We start from the raw sequence: 22,401 nt of genomic DNA, 5'->3' as shown, positions 1-22,401 counted from the left end.
TCGAGGCCTCAATTACAAGTCTTTGAGCTTCCAACCCTAAGGTTCTTCTTTCTTTAATTGGATCTTTAAAAACCTATTTAGGTTTTTGGTCATTCCACACAGTATGTGGGAAGTTAGTTCCCTGACTCGGGATCAAACCTGCACCCCACTGCATGGAAGCAGAGACTGAATCACTGGACCACCACGGATGTTGCTACCCTCGTGTTCTTAACAAAAATATCCTGAAGTCTGTTCTGTGATCTCTGCCAAAGCCCAGGTGAAGACAAGATACCCAAATCTTTCTAATCTCTCCTTGAAAAACCTTCTCTTTAAGGAACACTTTTTAGGAATTGCTTCAGGAAGGTTCACAGTTGGTTCCAGCTTTGTCCTGATTTGCTGGGGGAGAAGCGCGTAAAGTCAGTTCAAAGGGGCTGTGACCTGAAGTGACAGCCACCGAGGGGCTGGCCCAGCATTCTGGATCCACCGCCTCCACGCTGGGGGAGGTAGGCATAGGGTTGAAGCATGAAGACTCTTACAAGGAGGAATTGATGTAAACAAAATACTTTATTATTTGAGAAAGAAAAGGCCAGATTACAAAACTGTGATATATAAGTCCTGTTTATTATCATGCCAAAGGTTTACCATGGATTTGATTTTCCATGACTCTTGGGTCGAGCCATGTAAAATTGCCAACTCTGTAGATAAAAACAGACAAATACTGGCAAATTCATGCGGTCAAAGCCCAAATAAAATGAGCGAGCGGATGGCTGATTTCTTTCAGCAGCTAGATGTTCCCAGCCGCATGTCTGTTGATGTTATAAACAGCTGTCCAGCAGATAAACAGGTCTTGCTTGAGAAGAACATCCTGTGCTTAGCCATAGTGCAAACAGTCTTGTCTGGTACTAGACTCAGTGGTCCCCCTTCCGGCTCTCCTCTGCTCACCCTACCACCCAATTCCCCCATCTCATCACATGGAGGATTTGTCTTCAGAGACGTCACCACTGGTCCCCCTACGACGCTAGTGAAGTCTGACTTGGAAACCAACTCGATCCGTTTACAAAAGCCAGGAACACAGGCTGAACCAGGGGTTCCTTCGAAAGGACTGTGAAATTCTCCATCACGATGAAGACGTTTTCTTCACATGAACGACCCCAATGCCTTCTCTTTCCCATCTTGCTGACCCTCTATTTGCCTCTGGGCATCATTCTGTGTGCAAGAAAATAAAAACTGTGGACACTCAACAGAAAGGAGCAGCTTGGTGTCCGGAAAGCCTGAGACTCCACAGGTAAGCAAGACGGGACAAAATCAGGCTCCACTCATGCTCGAGAGGTTTATTAATTAAACCTCCCCTGCCCCTGCACCTTCAGCTCTGTACGGTTGGTTCACTTTCCACAGTGCTGCAGTAAAAGTAAAACTTTCTTACAAATTACATTTTTTTTTCCAGTGAATTACTTTTGCAGTAAAAATAGCTGCTACATAAATCCCTCCTGATCTCTGAAAAGGAGTCGCATAGTTCCAAAAATAGTATTCCTATTTTAATCATACAGCATAATTTGGGGTGTGGGGATGGGGCTGGGGAAGGAAATGCCTGGTCAGGGGAGGTGAGTGGCTGGGGAAAACACAGTTGAACTAAAAAATAAAGTAAATTTTGTATATAAACTTATTTCAAGGCATGCATAGAAATGGAAAACATATGCCATCTGTCAAGAAAAATACTGCTTTATAGCTTTTACATTACAATTAAAGGAGAAGCAGAGAGGCCAGGAGAGGCCCCCAGATAATAACATTAAGTTTCTTATAAAAATTCCCTAATGTACAAAGTCCTTGCCATAGATAATAACCCAGGCAAAACGAAACAAAACAGGAAGGAACCTTCTTAGACCTTATTCCTGTAGGCACATTAAATGTAAATAATATACACTTTACAATTTCTCTTAATCTGCGCCGGCAGATTAAATGTTTGCAAAAGGACGCCAGTGCTCTTGAAAACCAGCGAACATTGCAAAATACCATCTGCATTCCTATTTTCACATAGTTATATAATTATTTTAAATTACAATATACAATTTCTGTTAAATAGGTCTGTTAGGGGACTCTAATAACAATTACAAGGTTACAGTCATATATACAAACTAACTTCAGAAACAGCATGTGTCTTTGCCCCCTCCTCCCCCTCAGAACCAAAGAGAGCTCTTGTGGGATTCCTGGCTGCAAAAAGGCAAAAGAAAAATCCAAGAAGTGTGCGTCCGTGACACGCTCGCTCCTTTGAGAAGACCCAACTGCCTGAACGATCCTGTCACCACACAGCCCGCCCAGGGCTAGGCAGGGGGCCCCAAGCTTCTTCCTGGGCCGATCGAATGGAATAGCATCGTTAAGCGGCGGTTCCCGGCAGCAGGCTTTCAGAAGCGAGAAACCGAGCTGCTTCCGGCGGTGTCGGATGGAGTAAGGCCACTGCTTCCGAGAGGCGTGCTGGATGCGCCGGTCCGGCCTTTCAGGGTCCTGGGACGGGTCGCTTTGACAGCCCGCTCCCGGCCCGGGCGGGCTCAGTCCTCCGTGTCCGGCTGGACGCCCAGGATGGCATGCAGTTCCTCGGGCGTGAAGCCCAGCAAGTTCTGCAGGTCGCACACGAAGCGGTACACGTAGCGCTTGCCTGACGTCTTGTGGATGATATTCTTGTCGTAGTAATAGCGCAAACCGCGGCTGAGCTTCTCGTAGTTCATCTTGGGCTTGTTTTTCCTCTTTCCCCACCGGCGCGCCACCTGTGGCAGGGACGGGAAAGAGTGTCATTTAATTCCGCGATTGAAAAAAGCACCCGTGTCTCCCTCGTCCTGGCAAAAACCCTCACAATACTGTAAAGAAAACTATCCTCCCATCAAAATAAATTAATTTTTTAAAAAGAAAGAAAGAAAGAGCACCGCTTTTGCCCTGACGACAATTGGGATGCATAGCTTATTGGACCACCACAAAGGGGCTGAGAGACGCCGTCTGCTTTCCTGCTCTGAATCCCTGGCTATTTATCTGGGGATGGAGGGACAGGCAGATGAGGGAGACGGGTCCCCTGACCCACAGGTTCATCTGCTGAGGCTTCTCCCTCAGTAACACCTTCGGAAGCCAAGGGTTCAGAATCACGGGGTCGGTCCTGAGACAAAGGAAACGCTATGTGCCCCCACCTCCTGGGTTCGCACTCCAAGACCCCCACATCCGCAGCTGCTGCAGTGGGCCCGAGGTCATGTGGACGTTTGCATTCCTCAGTGCCTCTGCCGCCCTGGGTTATTGGGGAGGTGATGCGCCACACCCCACAGGTGCCAGAGACCAGGGGCGCCCCTTGTGCTGTCCCTGAAGGGCTGGTATGGGACCCATCCTCAGCTTTCTCATCCAGACAGGCTGGCATAGCTCCATCCACCTCAACTGAGGAGTGGGGCTCAGTATCAGCTTCCCCTCCCTCCCCCAACAAGGGAAAAAGGCAAATTTCCTACGACATGTTCTGATGGTCAGGCAAGAGCCTCAGTTTACAGCCAGCCTGCGCCTTTCAGCTCGATGACAGAGCAAGATGGGGAAGCCCGACAGTGCCACCTGTACAATCCACGCCGGTGTTCTTGCCTCAAGAACCCCACGGACAGAGGAACCTTGTGGGTGTAGCCTGGTGGGCTACAGTGCATGGGATTGCAGAGTTGGACACGACTGGGCCACTGAGTACAGTGTATTAAACTGCATATCATCACAATAAGACTCTTGAAGGGCCAGAAATGTCTCCTGCAGAAGTGCTCTCATTTGTATATACTTGGGACCCGTTTCTTGCACGTGGGGAATTGGTTGTGCAAAGCCCATGTGATGGAATCGGGTTTGAGAACCTGGAGGCTTGAGTCCCCAGGTCTGGACGTACCTCGTCGGGGTCAGCGAGCTTAAACTCCCACCCGTCCCCTGTCCAGCTGATGAATGACTGGCAGGACTTGTCGGAGAGCAATTCTAGAAGAAACTGCCACAGCTGGATAGGCCCGCTTCCTGCAGGGGAGAAGGGGGTGGGTTAGACGTCTTTAAACACAGCAAGGCTTTAGAGTCACCCTCCTGAAACAAGAACTGTGAGATCAAGTGGGATCAAGTGGGCATCAAGGTGAAGGCGTGGTGCTGGGTGCTGGTGCCAGCCTTGGACGCGTTAACGGCAGGAGGCCAGACCCTAAGGTGAGGGCTTCTTCCCCCACACCTCCTGCTCTTGGGAAAGAGATCACTGGGCCCTTGATCTCTGGGCTTGGTCTTTTGGAGAAAAGGAAAAAACCAAAAACAAATTCTGGGCCACCATCTCCTGGCATCAAAATCCTTCCCTCTGTTTAACTGTTCCTTATGTAATAACTTTCAAGGTTTATTTCTAGAAACACCTCGTGGGACAGGGGTGGGGGCGTTAGAAGGGGCCTTTCAGCAGAGTGAGGCATGTCATTCTCGGAACCCCACCCGTAGCTTTCCAACCAGATGACAGCGGCTAAATTGCTTGATCCAAGACTTGGTTTACTGAGCGGTCACTGGGGCACCTAGGGGAGTAGCCAGGGCCTCAACATGTGTTCGGTGAGGTATAAGCTTTGCAAAGTGCTCTCCGTATATCTTTTCTTGATTAATATTTGGAACCACCACCACCTTGAAAGTATCGATATTTCAAAGATGAAGGATAAGATGGGCCCAGCGGCCAGGTGGCTCGCCCTGGATCACAAGCTCATCCAAGAGCTGTTCCCCAAAGCACAGTGAGCACATCATGGATACAGCTGTGACCTGAGTGACCACAGCTAGCACCCTCCAAGCCCACTTCCCCATCTGTGAAATGGGTTAGTACCAGCCATACTAGGCTGCCCTAGGGTCCCAGTACTGTCCTAGTCAACCACAGAGCTGGCAAGGCAACGGATGGTCACTAATGTTAAAATGAAAAACCACCCACACTGTGGCTGTTTCCCTTCTGATCAGGCCCTAACGCCCATGTATGAAAACGACAGCTATTTTCACTCTCCAAGTAATTTTCACGGCTGTTTGTTTTACAGGACAGAAAAGAAATGGGATGCCTGCGTATTTTTATTTTAACCTATTGGATTTTTTAAAGCAGCTATTTTTTAAATCCCCAGTGGCTCCATATGGTCAAACTATGGAGGTGGGGGGCATAAAAGAAAAAAAAAAAGCACATTTAAGGACACAGAAAGCAATCCAAAAAAAAAAAAAAACCTGGAAATATCTGGTTTAAACAGCTTTAATATTTGTCCCTGCCTAGAATAGCTGTTACCCAAGCCTTCAAAATAAGATGGGTTTGAGAAGCAGAAGAAGGTAAACAGTCCCTTTGTTATTGGAGGCCCTCTGTGCCCCTTCCCCCACCAGGCTACAGTCTCTGAAATTCCCGGCGTGGCTGAGTCAGAGCTTCAGCCTCCTCCAGGGTCCGTGTCCCTCACTGTTCTCCTCTCCTTTTGGGGACCAGCCAGGACTGACCAGGTGAGGGAGCAGCCTGGGGATTCTCACCCACTATGCTGAGCTCAGCGACCACGAACATCCCTGTCCATGTGGCCTCTTTGGATGCAGAGAGACAGCTCGCACGGCTTAAGGATGACACCGCACGCATAAAACCTGGAGCGCCAATGCGAGGCATCCAGCGAGAAACGCCCTTGATAAACAAGGTGGCTGCACGCACCTGTGAAGCCGGCCAGCACGGCCGCAGGTATAACTGGTTTGCCCTGTTCCACCGGGTCGCTCCGGTCCTGGATGTAGTCCTTGAAGGACATGGTCGGCTTGCTGAGGCCCAGGGACTGGCTGCAGTCGTCCTCAAAGCTCTCAAAGGAGGGCACCCGCTGCACGTCCAGCAGAGATGACTGGCTGTTCCAGGACTGCAGCAGCGACTCCGAGCTCTCGAAGCTGTCGCCGCCCGTCTCCGCCGAGTCGTGGTCCCTGGGCTTCCCTGGGAGAGACAAGCACAGGCTCTGACCCCTCCAGGACGACGCAAGGTCAGGGACGACCACCAGCCCCTCCAGGCGTTCGCCCCGCCGGAGTACAGCAACTCAGGTTTCTCACTGAGGCGTCTGTTTCTTATGAATAAACACGCTACTCAAGCGCCTCTTCCATCAAAGGCAGGACAGAGACTGTGTAGCTCCGAGCGGAGGGCTACACCGCACCCCAATGAGCAGCCACGCGGATGGATCTCAGACACAACGTGAGCAAAAGCCCAACACGAGAACACTTTGTATCCAGTTCAAGAACCGGAAAGACGGTGATGAGCAAAGTCAGGACAACAGCATCTTTTGGGGGCAGGGGGAGTGCTACTGAGTGGGAGGGGGTATGAGGGAGCCGTGCGAGATGCTGGCACCCTCTCCATCTCAATCTGCATGGTGGTCACCCAGGGGCATATGAAAAAAAAAAATCCAACCTGAGTTTTGTCTACTGCACACTTGCGAGTGTGTTCAGTCGCTCAGTCATGTCTCTTTGCAACCCCATGGACCATAGCTCGCCAGGCTTCTCTGTCCATGGGAGTCTCCAGGCAAGAATACTGGAGTGGGTTGCCATGCCCTCCTCCAGGGGATCTTCCCACCTCAGGGATCGAACCTATGTCTCTGCACTGCAGGCGGGTTCTTTATGACACCTGGAAATATGCATTTTCATCTCCACAAAGACATCCCATCACCTGCCTACACTGCCTCCTCCAACAGCCCACTGGGTGGGTGGAGGACTCCGGCACCGGGAGCAGGAACTCTGCTGGTTCTTCGAAACCCTCCCGGCCCCGGACCAGAGCTGGAGGCACGTGAGGAACAAGCTCGCTGAGCATCGCTGCTGTGGCCATGTCCTGGCAGTCCAGTCCTTAAGCTCCTCCAGGAGCAGAGCAGGGGCCGACTGATTAAGAAACTCAGGTCACGGTCTGACTGTGGCCCCGGGAAATTACACCTGCAGTCCCACCAAGAGGCGCGCTCGGGAGCCTGGGCCTCACCAGAAGTGCTGGAGAGCAGGTTCAAGCCGCCAGCCGGGAAGTCCTGGCTGACCGAGCAGTAGTTGACGCTGACGGTGCTGAGTCGGGCCTTGGGGAACATCTGGAAGTCCTGCTCTGGCCCAAGCGTGCCGGGCGCTGAGGACGCTGGACACAGGCCATCCAGGAGGCCACCTTTAGAGTAACTCTGTGTCTGCACACCGTACGGTGCCTGCTCCACGCCAAAACCTACAACACAGGACCGCAGACCACACAGCTGTCAGGCGACATCAGTGTGAAGACCAGAGGCCCGACACGCCTCCAAACAGAGGGAACGCGAGCAGACCCGCCCACTCCAGCCCTCCCTCTGCAAGACCTCAGTGGACACGCTGAGGCTTGACGGGCAGCTTTTCCACCGAGTCCTCCTCTGACCTAACTGTCCATCTTCTTAGTCCAGGGCCCTTTCCTAAAAGGCTCGCGGCCTCCGGACCCTGGGGGCAGTGCTGCAGGTGGATATTCCTAATGCTTCCACGGGAGCCTCAGGATGACAGGGTCACTGGCTCTTTCGCCTCCTGAGGAAACTGAGGTCCAGACCAACTAAGCGATCTGCCATCCAGCCTGTGACCCGTAAGTGAGCCTGTCCAGTCACCCTGCCCACGCCCAAGGGGACCACCGTTAAGCTGCGCTCACCAGCGTCAACCATCAGAAACACCGACCCGAATTCCGTAATATCCCAAGTTCAGAGCAAATGGGAGTACTGCTGTTCACACACCTCCTGCGCCTGCTACCTTTATCTATTACCCTGATCTGACCCCAGCGATCGGATCACTCCATTCTGCGCCCTTGCATTATAAATTGCCTCGACCAACGCTGGCCAATGCAAAGGGTAACACAAGCCACCAGAATGCAATGTTAGATTTTCTAACAGCCCCACTGGAAAACTAGGAAGATGCTGGCGAAACGAGTTTGAACATTTTACTTGACCCAGGAGACGGTTAAGAACCCACCTGCCAATGCAGGAGATGCAAGAGACGTGGGTTCTATCCCTGGGTTGGAAAGATCCCCTGGAGGAGGAAATTGCAACCCACTCCAGTATTCTTGCCTGGAGAATCCCATGGACAGAGAAGTCTGGTGCTGCTGCTGCTGCTAAGTCGCTTCAGTTGTGTCCGACTCTGTGCGACCCCATGGACTGCAGCCCACCAGGCTCCTCTGCCCATGGGATTTTCCAGGCAAGAGTACTGGAGTGGGGTGCCATTGCCTTCTCCGAGTCTGGTGAGCTACAGTCTATAGGGTCACAGAGAGATACAACTGATTAGAATGTATGCAAGAAATCCATTACCATTTTAACATATAATTATAAAAATTATTAAGGAGACATTTATATTAAGACTTGCAGATTGGTGGGCATGAGTTTTATCTCACTGCACATCTCAGTGTGGACCAGCAACACTTCAAGTGCCCAGTGGCCTGGATTTGTGAGTGTGCCCATTGTGTGGGACAGTGCAGGTCTAGACCCTGGCTTCGAACCCTTCGAGAATCTAACAGGAAGTCTTAGAACCAAGCTCTTAAGGGCAGAATTCATTGCACTGACCTAACGAATTGCTATTAATCCAATGAGGAACTGAGTTGAGGTGCGAATTTTCTTCATACTGATCTTCGTTCTTTTCTTGGTTTTCTGAAAAATTGACAGAGGAGATAGAAAATTACAAATTGAGAGGTTTTAAATGACACAAGGAAAAAAAGTTCCTTTCTGAATTACTGTTCTACGGTTATTCCAGCATAAAGAAATGCATTTCAGCTGCATACTTAATCCGATGGTGTTCTGCGCCATTATGTCTTTTAAAAGTACTAGAGACAGCAATGTATTTTCCTAATAACTAGAAAAAGACTTCTAAAATTAGTGCTGCCATTGGCAAAGTTAAATTTTCTATTGTATAATTTAAGCGATCTAGATGATGTATTGAATTCATCCATGCAGTCCACAAAGGGTTAAATGCTTATGAAGTACCCCCTCCACCAGGGGCTGGGAACACAGCAAATTAGGGACCTGGGCAGGTTCTCTGCCCTGGTGATACTTCAGATCCATCACCTCAAACCCTAAGGTGTGTCCACGGGTGGGAAGAGCTACAGAGAGGTCAAAAGAGTGCCATGGGTGTCCAAATGGGACACATGTGTCCAGGAACTTTAAAAAGGAAAAGGTTGGCATTCTCTGTGTGAACTTATTTCTACAAACATACAACCACACACACACACACACACACACACACACACAGAAATCGCAAAATGGGTCCAACATGCCAACAAACAGATTCAAACAGAAACTTGTCAGATCAGACTTGTCCAGGTTCAGGGAAAATTTAAGGGTCTTTAGGTTTCCCTGGCCCTCAGAAGTCATAACTACAAAGAGCTGGTAGGGGGCCCTGAGATCTTTTTAAGATGCTGAGTCTGTAATAGATGTTGAAACTCAGAGTTTAAAATCAATTGAATGAGAAATATTTCTCTGACCTCTACCAACGAGCTTATTTTCTTATATTTTTAACTTGAAGGATTCCTACGTTTTGCTTTTTTAACTCAGTGTTGTTTTTTTTTTTTTTTTTCTTTTATCCAAAATGTGTATTGGGAAGGTCTCCCATTCATCTTGATACAGGGTACGTCGAGTGCTGCTTCGGTCTGAAGGAGCAGCCTTCTGTAAGCCTTGCTCTTCCTCCTGAAGGCTGGCCAAGGACAGCACAGCCGTGAGCACACATAACTACTGCCTGTGCACGGGTAAAGACAGGGTGATTCTGTAGCATCCTGGGCATTTCACACCCATGAAACAGGAACTGGGGCTCTGCACAAGGCGCTTGTTCCTGCTTCCTCTTCTCTTCTGGAGAGGGATGAAGGAGATCCTTTGCGAGAGGCACGCGCTCATGGGGAGGGCGTCTCTGCCAGTAAGGCTCAATGTATTTTTAACACTAGTCTCAATGCTCTTTTTAGGTCTAAATCAACATTTTCTACATGAGAGTTCTTTTGCTTGAAGGGCAGTTTCTGTACAATATTTCAGTGTATAAAATATACTTCAATTACTTCTACATTTGTTTATAAACATAAAACAAAAAGTCTTTGTGGGATCCCATCTGGTCTTAGGGAAAATAACTGTAAAATTCCCAGTTTATCAAAGGCATGCTTTTGTTGGGACCAAATGATTTCTTAAGGCTCTGTAAAGTGAGCCCCCAAACACAGGCATCCCAGTTGCCTTGACGTCAGAGCCACATGTATGCCTCCGACTCATGAGGTCTGGCGACACTGAACACCTTGGTGACTAAGGCTCCCACCTTGTGGCTAATGCTCCCCACACACGTACTTAAGTGGAACTGAAATCTATAATCACCACCACAGAGCTGACTCGTGGCAATGCCATTTTCAGTCCATCTGCCTTCCATCACTGAATCGCCGACCCTACAGTTAGCATGCACAGCTCCCCTCTTCACTCTTTCCCACCACAATCGCCCCGTTGCTCACAGGTACCTTTGATCATCTGCTCCAGATGCTCCCAGAGAATATCGCCCACAAAGTCGGGCGCCAGCTCCAAAAAGCGCTCTTTGCCGAGGTTACACAGCACCTGCCCTGTCATGCCAAACCTCTGCAGGTTTACATCCACCAGACTGAACTCGTTGGTGGCCCAGAGAAGCCACTGGCACACCTGCTGCTCAGTCCACAGCCATGGACCTAGCAGGGAGGGGAGAAAAGGCGGTGAGGCCAGACGCACTCCTGATTTACCTGCAGAGCCCTGATGGGCACCAGGGCTCAGGGTGATGAGCCAGCAGATACCCAGGAAGAGGCTGAGGTGCTAACAGCAGTGCTGGAAGAAGTGTTCAGAGGGGTGGGTTTTGAAATAAAAACTGGCTCAGCTTCATGAGATTTCTGTCTCTCTTTGCAAGACACCCTAGGTGCATGCTTGAAATGACGCCATCTCAAGCTATGGCGGCCCGACTCCCTCCCTGGTCTAGCACGGCGCAGGGCAGAATGCAGCGCCAAGAAGCAGCACTTACTCTTTGGGATCCCCAGCCGGCGTTGCTCCTTTTTGAAGCCACTGAAGGTGGCTTTTAAGGCTTGACTCATCACAGCCTTGCTGCATGGGGTCAGCAGAGGCAACTCGCAGTTGGCTGAGTCTGGAAAACAAACCCCACGGGGACGTTAAAGAGTTCCAGCTGGCCACAACACAGGGCGAACGGATAGGGGAGGAGGGAGGGAGTCTTAGCTCCTATGGAAGAACAATGAGAATCCTCAGTCTTCAGCATCATTCCCCAGAGGAGCGTAAATATTAATATGAATCAAAACGGTTTCTGAACGAAACTGAGAAAATATAATTTAATAAAACACGTATTACTTTAATCATTCTGTAACTATACTTCTTACGATTTAATAACTACCCTTATTTGGAAAAAAAATGTAAAGCAACACTCCAGAGTTGAATTTTTGCCAAACTTCAGAAAGCAGCGATCAATGCCTAGGTAAGGTTTCTCTTGCAGGCCAGCCAGTCTTACATTTTTGACAACGGAGGAAGTTGCGTGGTTTCTCACCAAAAGCCTTAAGGGGTTGTAAATGGCTAATCTGAAAGCGACTTCCATCCATTAAACTAAGCTGCAGGCAAAGGGACAGCAGATGTCACAGGAACACATAGTACTTAGCACCTGTGACGTCAGTTTTTGGGAAAACAACGTTCTCTGCATTCCCTCAGCAATTTCAAGAATGATGAATGGCTGTCACGTGACAGCACACTTACGCAAGCATATGCGTTTTAATTAATTTTCTGGGCTGTATTTTTTAGCACTGACTTCATGTGACAAAGTCACCTCTGGAATGTCTCCCCCTAATAACTTTATCATAGTAATCACAGAGGCATCACCTGATGGGCTATTCCTTTCAAAAGAATGAACACTGATGTGAAGAGCTATAGGCACAAAGGCAGATGATTAAAGATGAGCAGGAATACTTTGCTGCCCCAAAACCGGCGGTAATGGGGGGAAAATCTAAGCTAAGGATGTGAACCTAGGATGAAAAGGTGGGGTGCACTGTGAGGTCCACTGGTCTGCGTCACAGAGGGGACTGGGAGATGGGGCCTGGGCTGGCTGCAGAGTTGGAGCAGCCTAAGGAGCCGCTCAGGGCCCCTTGCGGTTTGCCCCCCGCAGGGCACCTCCTCTCCCTGGGGTGCGTCTGGCGGGTAAGGACTTCACAGTCACCAGCCGCATAAAAAGAACTGTTTTCTCCCAGATCCCAGCCTCTGTCTGACTTTTCATACAGATTCAAGGCATCAACGTGCATCCCTTACGAACGGTCATCTGTGAACTGAGATCCTTAGGGACATCACACTCAATTCATCAGGTCTGAGTAACCAATTACCGTGAGAAATCGAATCCAAGCCAGTTGGCACTTCCTGGAGTGTTTGCTCTTCATTTAGGGAGGGGAAAACCGCAAGCAGGGACCCATCAAAGGTGTCAAAGGCGGCCTGGCGCTGCAAAAGGCAAGAGGGAAAGAAAACGCAAACGTTGGCATTTACACTTAGTTAATGACCTGTTTTAAAAGTGGTCCATGGGCAGCCTCACCAAGACACCCTAAAACTCAATTTGCCAGTTATAAAGCCACGCATGGAATCGACCAGTTGGTACTCTGAGCAGACTTCTAAGAAGATCCAAGTGACCCAAAGGATCTCTTTACTCTGGGTCACTTACAGGCACACCTTGGAGACGCTGCAGGCTTGGTTCCAGACCACCAAAATACAGTAACTATCACAGTAAAGCGAGTCACAGAAATTTCTTGGCTTCCCAATACATACAAAAGTTACTCTTACACCATTAAGTATGCAACAACAGCATGCTGTCTAAAAACTGTGCACATACCTTAATTAAAAAATTAAGTGTGCACATACCTTAATTAAAAAATACTTTATTGCTAAAAAATGCTAACCATCATCTGAGCCTTACTTTGTAATCTTTTTGGTAGCAGAGGGTTTAAAATATGTCGAGGATTACCAAAATGTGACAGAGACACGAAGTGATCAAATGCTGTTGGAAAAATGGTGCCAATCAATGCTAGACTGCAGCGTTAGCACAAGCCTTCAATTTGTAAAAAAAAAAAAAAAAAAAAAAACCACACCACCTCAGTATAGCAAAGTGCAGTCTATCAAGGTCTGCCTGTCATCAACCACAGAATCAGAATGACTGGGAATTTACTTTTAATGGCCTAATCAAGTTAAATGTATAGGTTAAGCAAACAAACCTAAAACCAAGAGAATCTTAGAACAGTGCCTGGAGGGACTCAGAAACCACCTCAATCGAAACACCTGGCCCTTCTCAGCTAAATGGGTGAGACAGGCAGGCCGTGTGCATAAGGAAAGCAACAATGTAACATTATCCCCTAATTAAAAAGAAAAAAATCCTATGAGAAATCATAATGGAAAATAATATTTTTAAAATGTACATCTATGTACATACGTTTAAATATATATATGTATAACCCAATCACTTTGCTGTATGACAGGAATTAACAACGTAAATCAACTATGTGTGTGTACAGGTAATTGTGTCTGACTTTTTGCAACCCTATGGACTGTAGCCCTCCAGGCACCTCTGTCCATGGAATTTTCCAAGCAAGAACACTGGAGTGGGTTGCCATTTCCCCCTCCAAAGGATCTTCCAGAACCAGGGATCAAACCTGTGTCTCCTGCCTCTCATGCCTTAGCAGGCAGATTCTTTACCACCGCACCCCCTAGGAAGCCCTACTATATTTATACTTCAATATATAAGGAAAATAAATAAGGGGGGGAGGGAAGAAACAAAAAAAAAGATCCTTGGCAAAACAGCTTCAGCTCACTGCAATTAAGATGAAAGGCAGGGAAAGGAAAAAATCAAATGACAAAAATCAAACAAAATACTTATGAGAACATTCCTTAAGATTTAATTTTGTAAAAATGTAGTGTATTGAAAAGGTCACTCCGTCACTGCCTCCCATCATCTATGAAGGGGAAAGATTTCCAAAGAAAACAGATTTAAAGTTAAACTACCTACAATTTAGGGGAAGAGACACACACAGAAAGATAAGCTTGGAGCTGTGAGAATTTCAAATACAAATGGAAGAGCCTGTACTGTAAGACTCATTTGTAAGTAACAGACAAAGGCCTGATTCATCATTGCCTCACTTGTGGAAGAAAAACGTGAAGAACGGCTATATTTTTCCAACATAAGCTGGAAATCCCATGTCATGTGTAATACAGTGACCCATTCATTTGAGTCATCAATTAAAAAGTGTGTAACACATTCACAGATCCAGTGGTTGGTGTGCTTTCTGTTTAGAAATGCAGAACAGTGAATGATGCATGGCGTAAGAGGGTAGACAGAAGTTGGAGCTGTGCCCAATGATGTTGGCGCCCAGCCCCCCAGAAAACCCAAAGCAGGGATACCAACTGCCCAAGACGCACAGGGTGGAGGGGGGGAGGGGGGACGGGGAGAGGCCAGTCATGCATGTGTGAAATGCTCATCTCAACTTATAAAATGGCTTATAGCAATGCTAATTTGGGTGACATACCAGATAGATTTTTAAAATTCCTAGCGTGGAAGCCTGGCATGCTGCAGTCCAAGGGGTTGCAAAGAGTCGTACAGGACTAAGCAACCGAACAACAAAGCGCGGCCCAGGTGACTGAGAAATGCCTTTCCTTTCCTGACTGTGCTTCTATTCTGTTTTTAAAACCAAGAAGCCAAAAGACAAGATAAATTCCCACTGCGTATTTCAACACATCAGTTTCAGCAAAAACGATTTCTTCTCCAAGCCCAGAAATCACACAGGCCTAAGCTCTTTGAGTTTGTAGGAGAAATTTTCTCTCTAGAGGTGTCGTTTCAAACTTAATATTACTGTAATTTCTTGTATGGTTTCTGCTAGGCCACAGTGAAAACGTCTGACCAGACTGAACAACAACAAAAACCTCACTGGCTTGAAATCTGATCAGTTTCATGATCCTCTGGAAGGACCTGTGTCAGTTTTTGCCTCCTGGGGTTTGATCAGACAAACCGCCTCATAACGATAGAGAAAAGCAGAACGTGCTAGAGACACAATATTATACAAAACACTACCGATCTAAAACCACTGCCTCTGAGACATGTTTACCACAGAACAGTAAAAAAAAAAAATCAAATCTCGCTGTCACACTTGGAGAAGGCAAATGGGAAATTATCAACTTGTGTTGCTAAAGAATGCTCCCAAAAGGGAGCGAGATAGAAGCTACATGAAATGTTTATTACAAGGGAGGAGGCTGTTTAATCTGTTTTTCTTTGTTTTTAAACAGCCGCAGTTGTCCCAGGAAGGACAGACTGCCTGAACCCCATGGGCACTGACCCCTCTGATCAGAGTAGGACCAGCAGCCAATAATTGGGCCTGCCTGCCTCCTCTAAGCTCTTTCAGCTCTTTGCCATCACTTGAGGAAACTTCCTGGGTGGATAGAACAGATAGCTCCTGGAGTTCTGTTCTCTTGAGAATTTATAGAACGTTCCACCTGGTAGGAGCCTCAGAAATCAACTACCAAGGCCGCACCATCTGCAAATTGAATGGTTTCCTTCATATCTTGGAGGATAAGTCAAACAAACACCAGGAAAACCATTTAACAGATGAAAACGCTGAGACCCAGAGATTAAGCAAACAGTCCAGAGTCACACAACCAGTCTCACAGCTAGAACCAGTCTCCTGGGAGCCAGTTGTTTTTTCACTTCAAGAAACTGAGCTTTCCAATTTTTGTTAAGTTTTTATTAAGACTCGTTCACTCACCTTGAGTGTCCCTCTGTAACTGCTGGCCACAGGGGCCACCTGGTCCATGTTCTTGATTCCAAAATCATTCATCTTTAACAAAGAAGAAAGAAAAATTAAGAGCTGAAAGAGGCAACAAACCAAGGTGATTGTTAAACCCGCATCCACACCTCAGTTCAAGTGCTCCAGCCCTAACAGGTCATTCAGAACTGAATGCCAGGAATTCTTCTCACAAAGGTGATGCTACTCAAGGAATTAAATAATAATGCCACCTGCAGAATTCCCTTAGGATCTGAGGCGCTCAGATAAAGCTGCCTTCGGGCTGACTGGGATAGCACGGGACAGGAGTGGAGATCTGTCTTTCATCGTCAATTTCAAGGTCAGCTCAGGGTGTAGGAGCTGTTGGGGGCTGTGGGCGGGTGGGCTGCCCAGCCGTGGACCACCTCCTGCATGCAAGGGGCAGTCAGCTCAATCTGGGAGCTCCAGAGCCAGCCGCCACCGCCACTCCTGGGCAGATCCAAATCCTGGAAAGCCCACTGGAAGACCTGCCTAGGAGGCGCCCTTTCCTCTCCAAGCTCAGGAAGCATAGAATAAGGAAGAACCACGGCTTGAGATCAAACCCTCCTGCATTATCTTAGATTCTCCAGCGTTGAGCACACAAGCTCAAAATCCTGCGTTTTCGGGCTGCTCAGCTGTTTGTTTCTTTAAGAGGAAGTAACTCCGACTGCAGACCTGCCTGACTTGCTCGGATGCCCTGGGCTTTTACCTTGGATCTGCGCTGACCCATGTGGTAACCACGTGTGACTCCTGAGCACTTGGCCCTGGACGAGGGCGGACTCAGATGTGCTTGCCCTCGATTTCAAAGATTTCGCAGCGAAAAGTCAACTATCTCAGTTTTGACTCTTTATTTACTGTGTGTTTATGTAATATTCTGAATGTGTTAGGCTAACTGAAATTAATTTCATCTACTTCACTGTATTTAACTGCGGCCCTTAGAAAACTTAAGAGCTACATGTATGACCTGCAATTGAACAGTTCCCTAAGTGACCTGTGATTTGCTGTAATCAACTGAAAACTTATCTGGGGCCCTAAAACGTTACTGTTTGCCAGGGTAAGTTAAATATTAGTACATGAGAAAAGTACTTAGGTAATCCTGCCAGAGCATTAGATGAAAAAAAAAAAAAACAGAGCAACTGAAGCTGATTTTCGAGTACCCTGGGAAAGCCCCCACGACAGCAACCCACCCTCCTGGCTTCAGGACCAGGAACTGGAGATCTAGAATAGGGAACTTCAGGGGTATCTCTCACTGCCCACTCTGAGGTCTCCACTAGGTGCTGCTACCTGTTTCAACCAAAACTTTGAGTAATTAAAATATTGTGCAATGGCTAAGGCTGACTAGCAGAGGCAAACAGCATATTTTCCTGTAACTACTTAATTCGAGTTTGTCCTTTCTTATTTTCCCTTTTTGGTCAACATTATGGCTAAACCAGACCTCCTAAGGACTCAGCATACAGACACAGACACACCTCCTTGGCTAGAAAGGCAGTGTGGGAGGAGAGTCCCTGCCACAGGGGAGGCCAGAGGCACTGGGTGTATGTGGGTGGGGGTGGTGTGCACGCTCAGTCGTGTCAGACTCCATGACCCCATGCACTGGAGCCCGCCAGGCTCCTCTGTCCATGGAATTTTCCAGGCAAGAATCCTGGAGTGGGTTGCCATTTCCTCCTCCAGGGGATCTTCCTGACCCAGGGATGGAACCTGTGTCTCCTGCACTGGCAGGCAGATGCTTTACCACCGAGCCACCTGGGGGCTGGGGGGAGTTGTTAAAAACCTCTGAGGGCAGGTCATCATCAGGGTGGCCAATCAAATATCAATATACACTATGGATGATCACTGCCCTAGTAGGTTCCTCCTTTCAAAGACCTAAGCCTGAGCTGAGGGACCACACCTTGCCACCTTACTCAACAGTCTGACATCCCTGAGAGGTAGATGTTATGCCATCTGACTGAGAGGCTACAGAGACCCCCCTGTCCCAGGACTTTGCCCAGGATCTCAGGGCTACTACTGGGGGCGGGGGGACCCTCAGGAGCACGGAGCAGACCAAATCCCATTGGGGGTATGGTGCGACCTGAGCTCCGCCTTGAGCCAGGATCCCCTGAATGGTGAGGCCTGGACCCTCCTCCCAGCAGTAAACAGCAGAGATCACACACAGATACCACAAGACTAGACTCCTGCTCGAAGACTTTGCACAGATGCAAAATGCTCCTTAATGGAGAGCTTTATGCCACCAATCTGCATGAAAGCAGCCCTGTCACCTGTTGATGACATCAGCAAGCCTCAAAACAGGAGATCAAAATGAAAGGATATCTGGGGTGTCGTCAGTTACCCATCTCCTTCTCCAGATGGGCAGACTTTATTCCACATTCTTGAGCTCCACGGAGATGGACCGAGAATAGATGTGGAAGGCCATGGAGCAGCCTCGCCTGGTTTTTGTGTACAAATTCTGCGAGGAAAGGCAGTCTACCACTCCCATATAAAGAGCTCTAATTACCAGCTGCGGAATAGAATTCTTTTGTTGTCCGGCTTTTAATTTGTTTTGTAAAAACCATGTAGAATCAGAGTGCTCTACCAGTGGTTTCTGGCAAACACTTAGCTAATCAAATTTAAGTTCCCGTTTTACTCAACAGGTTCACAGGTGGCTCAGTGGTAAAGAATCTGTTTGCCAACGCAGGAGACACAGATTCAGCCCCTGGGTTGGGAAGATCCCCTGGAGAAGCGAACGGCAACCTACTCCAGTATTCTTGCCTGGAGAATCCCATGGACAGAGGAGCCTGGCGGGGTTCATGGGTTTGCAGAGAGTGAGACGTGACAGCGTCTAAACAACAGTTCTACTCAACATGGCTTGTGAAGATAGCAGACAGGCCACATCAGTCCACATAAATCAATTTCACATTCAGGCCTTTCTGCCATTGCCCTATTGATCGCTGCTCTTGAGCAACAACAGAAAAAAAATTGGGTAAATGGCAGACATGTTCAATTTTAAAACAAGTAGAACTTGCTCAACAACAGGACCCTTATGGGAACAAGTGATTGCTTCTGCGAGATTAGAGCACAGGTTTGCATTTAGGCAAATTGAAAAAGGAAAAAAAAAAAAAAATCAAACCCTAAGCGCACTTTTGAAGATTGGTTTTCTTTTTTCCTTTGAAAGCTATCAATTTAGGGAGAGGAAAGACTAATCCCAGAAATGAGTGTTAGACTATTTCCCTGCAGGACACACAGTGCTCTAGTTTACTGTACTGTGATATTATTCATAATTTTAATAAACCTTAACTTAGAGATTTATCTCCCTGATTGGTGGCGGTGTGAGACGGCAGAAATCGCACAGGCGCTTCCACTGCACGGAACAAGATGAATCTCTTACCGGTAAATTAAAATTAATTACCCCTATCTCCAAAGGGGGCTGCTCATTTCTTTATTCCCTAAATAAACTGCAGGTCAAATACTATTTTAGGATACCCTACAATTGAATACAGGCCAATACAAAAGTCTCGAGTGCTTACAAAAAAAAAAGGCCATATACGCACAAGCGCTGTTACCCCTTCGTCCAAAATGCTGTAAGATCCCGAAACTGGAGGCAGCCTTGCGCACCCATAAGCCCATTTCCGACACTGTCCCCACGTTCACCTCCCGGCATCAAGGGGCCCGAATGCAGAGGTCTTGGGGAGCCCGCGGGGGTCTCGGTAGAGCCGCCGGACCCTCCCCGGGCCCCCGTCGCCTGCCGCCCTGGCCGGGCCCCGGACGCGACAGCGCAGGTGACCGGGAGCGGGGGTGGGAGCCGCAGTTCCTCAGGTGTTTCAGGCGCCCCGGATCTTGCCGGGCCCGGCGCCCTCCGGTAAGTCACCGGCAAACTGGGGCGCGCCAGGGCCCCTCCGACACCTTCTCGCGCGTCCCCCAAGCCCCCAGGCGAAACCAGGTTCGCCCGGCGCCCACCGGCAGGAGCCACCCCCGCCTTCACGCCTGCCTTTCCTTTTAAAACAAAAGCAAGTGAAACAAGCCGGCGCGCCCGGCCCGCCCCAGCCGCCTCGGCGACCCCAGGCCCCGCGGCCCAAGTTCGGAGCCGGGTCCGCGCGTCACGGCCGGGCCCACCTCGAACCCTGCTCGCCGCCCACCCACCTACCCCCAAAGCCACTCGGCCACCCAGGGAAAGAGCCCCAAGCGGACCGATCCTGGACGCGCGACCCCAGAATCCCACGAATAGTCGCCACCCTGCCTGGACACCAGCTGCGCCCCGGGGATCTGGGGCGCCACCCGCGTCCCCAACTCGGTTCCTGGGTTCCCCGGGAGAAAAGCGAGCGCCGCAGGGCGCTCCCCGCCCGCCGACCCCCGCCGGACCCCAGCCACCCCACCCGGCCCGACCCCGCTCTTACCGCGCCGCTTCGGGCAGGGCCGCCCGGGGCTCGAAGCCCGGGCTTCCTCGGTGCGCGCCGGCGAGAGCGCGGGCGCGGGCGCGCGAGTAGGGTGCTCGGGGAGCCCGGGGGCGGCGGACGGGCTCGGGGCGCTCGGGAAGGCCGGGGCGGACCGGGGACGGCGGGCGGGCTCCGGGAGATCCGCGAGGCCTCGGCGGGCCAGGGCCGGCGGGCCGGCTCGGGGCGATCGGGGCGATCCGGGCTGTGGCTGCACCGCGCTCAGCGCCGCCGCCGGAGGAAGTAACCGGCCGGTCCCCTCCGCCGCGCGCTCTTCTGGAGCCGGGGTATCGGGGGGAGGAGGGAGGAGGGAGGAGGGAGGGGACATAGGGACAAGGAGGCGGGGCGGAGGGGGAGGGGAGAGAGGAGGAGGGGCGGCGGAGGGGCCAGGCGGGGAGCCTGCGTGCGGAGAGGAGGGGCCGAGGGGAGGGGAGGAGCACGGAGCCGGAGGCGGAGCCGGATCTGCCCAGTCGGACCTCGCCCGGCGCCTGCTGTCGCTCGGCGGCCGCTCACCCAGGGCCGCTGCGGGTCTGGGCCTCCGAAAGTCCTGCGCCCCGAGCCGTGTGTGTCCCGGGAGCTCAGGACGAATCTTTCTTTCTTTCTTTCCCGGGTCCGCCGCTTTAATCCCCAAAGGTGCCCTGGCAGGACCGGAGTAGCTAGCTAGCGCTGGTGCCACCGAGTGGCCGCGGGGTTTGGTCCACCGGGGGACTCACTGTGGCCCCATTCTTGGACATGCTTATGGACTTATGATTTCCGATAGTTTTTATTCCGAGCGTTCTGTCGGGAAACACGCTGAGATGACAAAGGTACGAAGTGGACCCTCGGTCAGTCACGAAGTCCCCCTGCTCCGGGAAGCACCCCCCTCGCCCCAATCCTGCAGCCTCCGTGTGAGAAGCGCCCCTAGAGTTGAGCGGTGCCTTGGTGATAACCAGCCTTGGCTGGGCTTCCCTGGGTTGTGCCAAGTGGCTTCAGTCGTGCAGACTCTTTGCGACCCCCTGGACTGTAGCCCGCCAGGCTCCTCTGTCCATGGAATACTCCAGGCAAGAACGCTGGAGAGCATAGCCATTTCCTCCTCCAGGGATCTTTGAACCCAGGGATTGAACCAGCATCTCTTTCATCTCTTGCATTGGCAAGCGGGTTCTTTACCTCTAGCGCCTGGGCTAGTCCTCCGTGATAATTCTCCAAGGCCTCATTGTCCTCGCTTTATATATGAGAGAACTGACCCTTAGGGCAAATAACTTGCCCAGTCAGAAGACACACAAATGGGAGATTCAGGGTTGAAACTCCAGTTTATCTGACTTCCAACTATGGTCAAAACTGTGACCGGTACCTCCCGTTTCCATTTTTAGCAGGAAATACTTGAGTCTCTGGCTAGAAATGTGCACATTTCCTATTCAGATTCAGATCAGATTCTCAGTATTTTGGTGGAAGATTTAGTTTCCCAAAGGTGGGTGTAGAATGAAATAGCTCAGCTTAGGCAAGGCCAGGGACTGGAAGTTGGTGCATCTCAGAAACCGCAGTGCTGTGAAGGGAGAGGGAGACAGCCTTCACTTCTCTGTTGCCAACGTTCCCGGTTTCCATGGCAACCCTGAACCCAGGAGTTGTTCAGATAACTGAGATAGTATTGCACCTTAATGTTTACAGGTACCTGAGGGTCTCCAGGACTCACCATTGCATAGGTCAGAGGCCGGGTCTATACAGCTCAAATCACCAGGAGCAGAAACGGTTGATAGTTCCAGCAGATTGAACGGATTTTAATGGCTTCTCTGTGTACATTCAGGCCTGGATCAGAAATCATAGATGGATAGATCAGGAAGGAATTTCATAAGTGGGATACAGATCCATAGTAAGTTACCATGGAGACATGAAGAGTATGCTACCTTTTTATTTTTTTTTAACTGTACCGGAAAATACTGACTCATTCGGGCTGCAGTTTCAGCTAACAGAGGGACTTTCCCCCTAGGCTACTGAAAGCATCTGAGAAACTTGGAAAACACAGCCATTAAGTCAAGTTCAGTTGCCCAGCTGCTCCCGTATCCATGGGTATCAGGGCTAGGGGGCCCCTGAGACCCAGTGATCTTTGGGAAGACATCTTTCTTCCTTGAAGAGCTCAGAGAGGAGGGGCGTTTCCAGCACATCTGAGCAGAAAGACATCATCAAAAGAAGGGTCACAGGATTTTGAAGACAGTCCGCTTGTGACAACGAGCTTTCCCTGTGCTCTGACTTGCTAAACCTTGGGGCGGTTCTCAACTGTATAGAAGCAAGGGGTGATTA

At 49.7% G+C, this 22,401-nt stretch overlaps 1 protein-coding gene and 1 pseudogene across 2 annotated transcripts; both read right to left on the bottom strand.

Annotated features, from left to right (window-relative positions):
• Nucleotides 1-524: 524 nt before the first annotated feature.
• Nucleotides 525-20,376, bottom strand: ETS2 (ETS proto-oncogene 2, transcription factor). 2 transcript variants are annotated; one of them, XM_015092709.3, is made up of 10 exons: nucleotides 20,092-20,376; nucleotides 15,689-15,760; nucleotides 12,278-12,389; nucleotides 10,927-11,046; nucleotides 10,403-10,603; nucleotides 8,487-8,570; nucleotides 6,920-7,144; nucleotides 5,636-5,899; nucleotides 3,863-3,981; nucleotides 525-2,738 (listed from the first exon to the last, which is right to left on the bottom strand). In XM_015092709.3, exons 2-10 carry the CDS (start codon nucleotides 15,758-15,760, stop codon nucleotides 2,523-2,525), a joined length of 1,413 nt encoding a protein of 470 aa, XP_014948195.3. In that variant the 5' UTR covers nucleotides 20,092-20,376; the 3' UTR covers nucleotides 525-2,522. The 2 variants fall into 2 exon arrangements, with proteins under 2 accessions (XP_014948195.3, XP_027817592.1); XM_027961791.2 differs by lacking the exon at nucleotides 6,920-7,144.
• Nucleotides 9,451-10,395, bottom strand: LOC114110640 (small ribosomal subunit protein eS27-like; annotated as a pseudogene).
• Nucleotides 20,377-22,401: the final 2,025 nt, after the last annotated feature.

Source organism: Ovis aries, chromosome 1 (assembly GCF_016772045.2).
Source record: "Ovis aries strain OAR_USU_Benz2616 breed Rambouillet chromosome 1, ARS-UI_Ramb_v3.0, whole genome shotgun sequence".
NCBI lineage: Eukaryota > Metazoa > Chordata > Mammalia > Artiodactyla > Bovidae > Ovis > Ovis aries.
This window is presented reverse-complemented; position numbering and strand designations above follow the sequence as displayed.